This window comes from Acanthisitta chloris, unplaced genomic scaffold (assembly GCF_000695815.1).
Source record: "Acanthisitta chloris isolate BGI_N310 unplaced genomic scaffold, ASM69581v1 scaffold10966, whole genome shotgun sequence".
In the NCBI taxonomy this organism is placed as follows: domain Eukaryota; kingdom Metazoa; phylum Chordata; class Aves; order Passeriformes; family Acanthisittidae; genus Acanthisitta; species Acanthisitta chloris.
Window position 1 is genome coordinate 10,942 of NW_008678714.1, and position 4,739 is coordinate 15,680.

The following is a 4,739-nucleotide window of genomic DNA, read 5'->3' on the forward strand; positions in this document are numbered from 1 at the left end:
CGGGAAGGAGAGGCACATGGAGGAGCAGCTGCCCTCTCTCTCCAGCCGTGTGTAGGATGGGAAAGGGTAGGAAAGCTGGCAGGATCCCTGCAAGGGACCCTTGAAGGTCCCCAGCCAAGCCTGCCACTGCCCCAGGACCACTGCCAACACCAGCCCACGGCTCTGTCACACCATGCCTTGAAAAACTCCAGGGAGAGATTCCACACCCTCAATAACTGTCCTTCTAGGGAAAATACTCTCCCTGACAGTCAACCTGAACCTCTCCAGATGGAATGTGGGGCCATTTCTCCCTTCTTTAATGCAGCCTGTGGTGCTACTCTAAGCCAATGATATCAGTGAAGGTTAGATCTCGCTGTGGCCTCCCTGTGCTGACTGCTGTGATGGCACCGAGCCCAGCAGACAGCAATTCCCAGCTGAACCACCAGAATCCATCAGGTTCAACCAAGGCTACACCACGGGGGAGGGTGAGGAACCACCTAAGCTGTGACCTGCCAAGTGTCTGTGGGTGCACTGCAGCCACAGCACACCCCCGTGCAGGGCCACGCGGAGCTCGCGTGCAGCAGAGCAAGAGGACGAACTCCACCAGGCTCTCTTTACATTCCATGATGTCTTAAAGACAGAACAGAACAGAGGATTTTTCAGCTGGAAGGGAACTACAATGATCTAGTCCAAGTGATGGAACAGGCTGCCCAGAAAAGTGGTGGATGCCTCCTTTCTGCAAACATTCCAGGCCAGGTTTGACAGGGCTTGGAGCAACCTGGGCTAGGGGAAGGTATCCCTGCTCATGGCAGGAAGGAAGTGGGTTCAGGTGACTTTTAAAGGTCCCTTCCAACCCAAACCATTTCATGATCACTTCAGGGCTGACCTGCAGTTAAAACATACTCTTTAAGGGCATTGTCCAAATGCCTTTTAGACACTGACAGCCTGGGGACATCCACCACCTCTCCACAAAGTCTCATCTGAGCTTTGACCACCCTCTTGCTAAATACTTCCTAATGTCCAGTCTGAACCTTCCCTGGCACAGCTTGAACCATTCCCATGTCGCTGCATCCCAGGGAGAAGAGCTCAGCACTTCCCTCCCCACGTCCCTTCCTCAGGAAGGTGCAGAGAGTGATATCACCCCTCAGACTCCTTCTCTCCCAACTAGACAAACCCAGAGCCCTCAGCTGCTCCTGGACATGCCTTCCAGCCCTGGCACCAGCTCTGTTCCCTCCTCTGCACACATTCCAGCACCTTCCCATCCTTCTCCACAAGTAGGACTGAGCCCTGCACACCAGAAAAAGCAATCTGGGCTTTGAAAGGTACTCACTCTCTTCTTACAGTTGCAGTCTGTGTCTCGAGGGGAAAAGGAGGAATATTTATCCCTGGGAACAGTCTTCATACCAAGCTCCTCTTGCATTTTGCTAGAGAAAAGGGAGGAAAAGTCAATGTTATTATGTCCAGCTAGGAGAACCTTCTACCAGGCCAATCTTTCCTCAGCACTGGCAACTCTGAGGTCCCAGCTCAGTGCTGTGCTCAGCTTTGGGCACTCACTGCCCAAAGGCCATTGAGGCACTGGAGCAAGTCCAGCCAAGGGCAACGAGGGCAGCAAAGGGCTGGAGCACATGGGCAAGGGCTGAGGGAGTTGGGGCTGTTTGACACCTATAGCAGAGCCTGTTCGGCAGACACAGAACCAGCCCCACCAGCGCCACCAAACCAGCACAGCTCTCCTGTGGCAACTGGAACAACGAGAACCTGCCCTGGCTGCAGGCCTGGCCCTTGGAATATCAGGGTCCTTCCATGCTATACAAGTTCAGCCCAGCAATCCCAGGCAAGGCCTCACTTTTTCTTGTCCAGGCTGAAGCTCAGCACTTGGCTCTCGGGCTCAGCCATGGATCCAGCGGCGCTGGAGTCGGTGTCCTCAGCCCAGCCATTCTCCACGCTGCCCCGAGCCGGTGGGGCCGTGATCTCCATCCCATCCACCAAGGCCTGGGACAGCTCCTCCTCTGTCACAGCTGCAAGAGCCAAAACAAAGGCCTGTTGCAATGAACTGGTGCTGGAGGGAAGTGAGAAAGTTAGCAGGAAGGGATGCAACCATGTTTTGCTGTTTCTTATCTCTGGAGAATGCTCCAAAGCCACCAAATTGCTGCTACCAGATGGAAAAAAACCCAAAACAGTAGAGAAGCTTTTCTACAACAACAGATCCAATTACAGAACCTCTGTTCGGCCACAGCACAGGAGAGAGCACTAAAAAACCTCTAATTACTGTTACTGTCTGAGTGATAATGAGGCACTCTCAGTCCCGCTAGGGTTGGGAAGGGAAGGCAACAGGAAAGCAGCAGGGGAAGGGAAAGGGAAGGGAGGAAGGGGAAAGGGGAAGGAAAAATGAGAAAAGGGAAGGGGAAGGGGAAAAGGGAGAGGGAAAGGGGAAGGGAAGATTAGGAGAAAAGTAGGGGAATGATAAGGGAAGAGTAGGGGAAAGATAGGGGAAGGGAAGAAGAAGGGAAGGGGAAGGGAAGGATAGAGAAAAGAATGAGGGAAAGGGTAGGGGAAGGGAGAAAGAGGAAGGGAAAAGGAAAGGAGAAAAGAGCTTAGAAGTGTTGGAACTCACAGAGGGAACCCTCAGCTTCTAACACCTCCTAACTGAAAGCAAAATCACAGGATGCCTTAGAGAGAGGACACAGCAGGTTCCTGTCTGCAGTAGCCCATGACTGGGGCTGTTGAGTGATCTGCAGGACACGCAGCCTGGTTGTCCAGGCTGCTCAGATAACCCACCCTGGCTGCCCAACCCCTGTAGGACACCCACCCTGGTTGTCCAGGCGCTGCAGGCCAGGCAGGTTGCGCAGCACAGTCATGCGGTAGTGGTGAGGGTCAGGGCCACAGCAGGGGTTCTCAGCCAGCCACAGCACCCGCAGCCTGGGCAGGGCCTTCAGGTGGAACAGCTCCTCCAAGCTCCTTATGCTGTTCTTCCTCAGGTACAGCTCACACAGCTTCTGGCACTGCTGCAGCGGCTCCAGGTCCGAGATGCCGTTTACGCTGCAGGGAGATGGTTACAGCCACGCAAGTCTGTCCCTCCCTCCCTGCACCACCAGCAGCTTCCCAGCTCCCTTTCCTGCTACAGCCCCATGGCAAAGGACACTCAGCCCATGCCTTATGGCATTTGGAAACAGAGGGAAGGATTAAACGAGCCAGTGCTCCTGACTGTGCCCCTGCCAAGTCTGCACTTTTCTGTTGCAGAGCCATTGAGAACCCATAGAAGATTCCCAAGCTAAAAAGCTCAAATTCACAGAGCATTGGCTCCATGGGACCCCCAAGAAAGGTGAATTTAGTGGCATAGTTTGCCCAGGGAGGTATGTGGCTGCCCCAACCCTGGCAGTGTTCAAAACCAGGTTGGATAAAGCCTTGAGCAACCTGCTCTGGTGGGAGGTGTCCCTGTCCAGGGCAGGGGTTGGGGCTGGATGATCCCTAAGGTCCATTCCAACCCCTCAAGATACTATCGTCCTCTGAATGTTGGGTGTATCATGGAAAGGAAAAGCTCTGTAGGATCCATGAAGCATTTCAACAAGCATTCTGCAAACTGGTCCCATACAGAGGCCAAGAAGATCCTCATCCATGGGGTTTTACCACTTCTCAAACCAGGGATTATTTCCTCAGGGAGTCAAGGGAAGGTGCAGCTAGTGAGGAATTATGATTTCTGTATCTCTGCTGCTTGAAAAATGGGGCCTGAAGAGCCAGGCAGCTCACACACACAGCCACAACCAAGGTGGTAAGAAGACAAGCCCCAGGAGGAAGGTGGTTTCCCTGCCCTCTCCAAAGCTGGCAGTCTGGCATTCACCTGAACGTGACCACCTCGACGTTAGGCAAATCCCGACATATGGATATCTGGGCAGGAAGAGACACAAACAGTAGGCATTCATGGGAAAACATATCCACAAACCCATGTGCAATTACAAGCAGCATGCTCAGGAACTCACGTTTGCTCCAGCCCAACCTGAGCTGTAGAGCAGCAGAGATTTGTTGCCCCAGGGAGTGCAGAGTCAGCAGCTCCTCAGCCTTTCCACCCCGGAGTGGGAGCACAGGCACCAGCCAGGGTCATCTACACTTCAGCTGCAGCAGCTCTGCAGCCTCCACAAGGAGAGGCTCCCTCTCGCCCCAGCAGCTCTCTCCTAATGAGACAGCCTCATCCCAAACCCCAGACCAATGAGGCCGGACTCAGTCCTGCTCTCTGGGCCTCCATGCAGGGTCTTGGAAAGGAATTTTCCAACCATGAAACAGCAGCAATCCCTTTTTTTTTTTATGTTGTGAGATGCTAATGAACCCCAAAGAGCCCTGCAGCTCCAGCCCAGGCCTGCTCCCTGCCCAGCACCCTGCCAGCCCCATGCCCTCCATCTCTCTGCTGCTAGCCCAGGGCTGCAGGCTGGGGCTCCTCGCTGGCTCCTCGGGACTCACATCCGTCAGGTGACTGCCCCTGTGGGAGGAGAGGGGTGTTAGGGGAAGCAGAGCAGGGCTGAGACTCCCCTGCTGCTGCCCCCATGCACTGGGGCACAGCCCTGAGCCCTTGGTGTGGCCCCACCAAAGCTGCTCTGGCACAGCCCAGCATGGACCTCCTTGTGCCCCCACAGCCCTGCCCGGTCCCTGGTCCTGCCTGTCTGCCCTGTGCCCCTTCCCCATCCCTGCCTGACACCACTCCCCATCCCTGCATCTTGCCCCAACCCTGTCTGTCCTCCCCTCTATCCCTGTCCCCCTTCCCCATCCATCCC

At 54.9% G+C, this 4,739-nt stretch overlaps 1 protein-coding gene across 1 annotated transcript in view; it reads right to left on the reverse strand.

Moving 5' to 3' along the window:
- The window catches only part of LOC103804403 (chromosome unknown open reading frame, human C21orf2), a gene marked incomplete at its 5' end in the record, with an annotated part of 4,851 nt that extends 404 nt beyond the window's left edge, over positions 1–4,447 (reverse strand). Inside the window, 5 exons of the mRNA XM_009077016.1 lie at positions 1,310–1,403; positions 1,823–1,994; positions 2,786–3,015; positions 3,815–3,861; positions 4,429–4,447. Coding sequence (XP_009075264.1) covers positions 1,310–1,403; positions 1,823–1,994; positions 2,786–3,015; positions 3,815–3,861; positions 4,429–4,447 — 562 coding nt within the window. The remainder of the gene's footprint in view (positions 1–1,309; positions 1,404–1,822; positions 1,995–2,785; positions 3,016–3,814; positions 3,862–4,428) is intronic.
- Between the last annotated feature and the right edge of the window lie 292 nt (positions 4,448–4,739).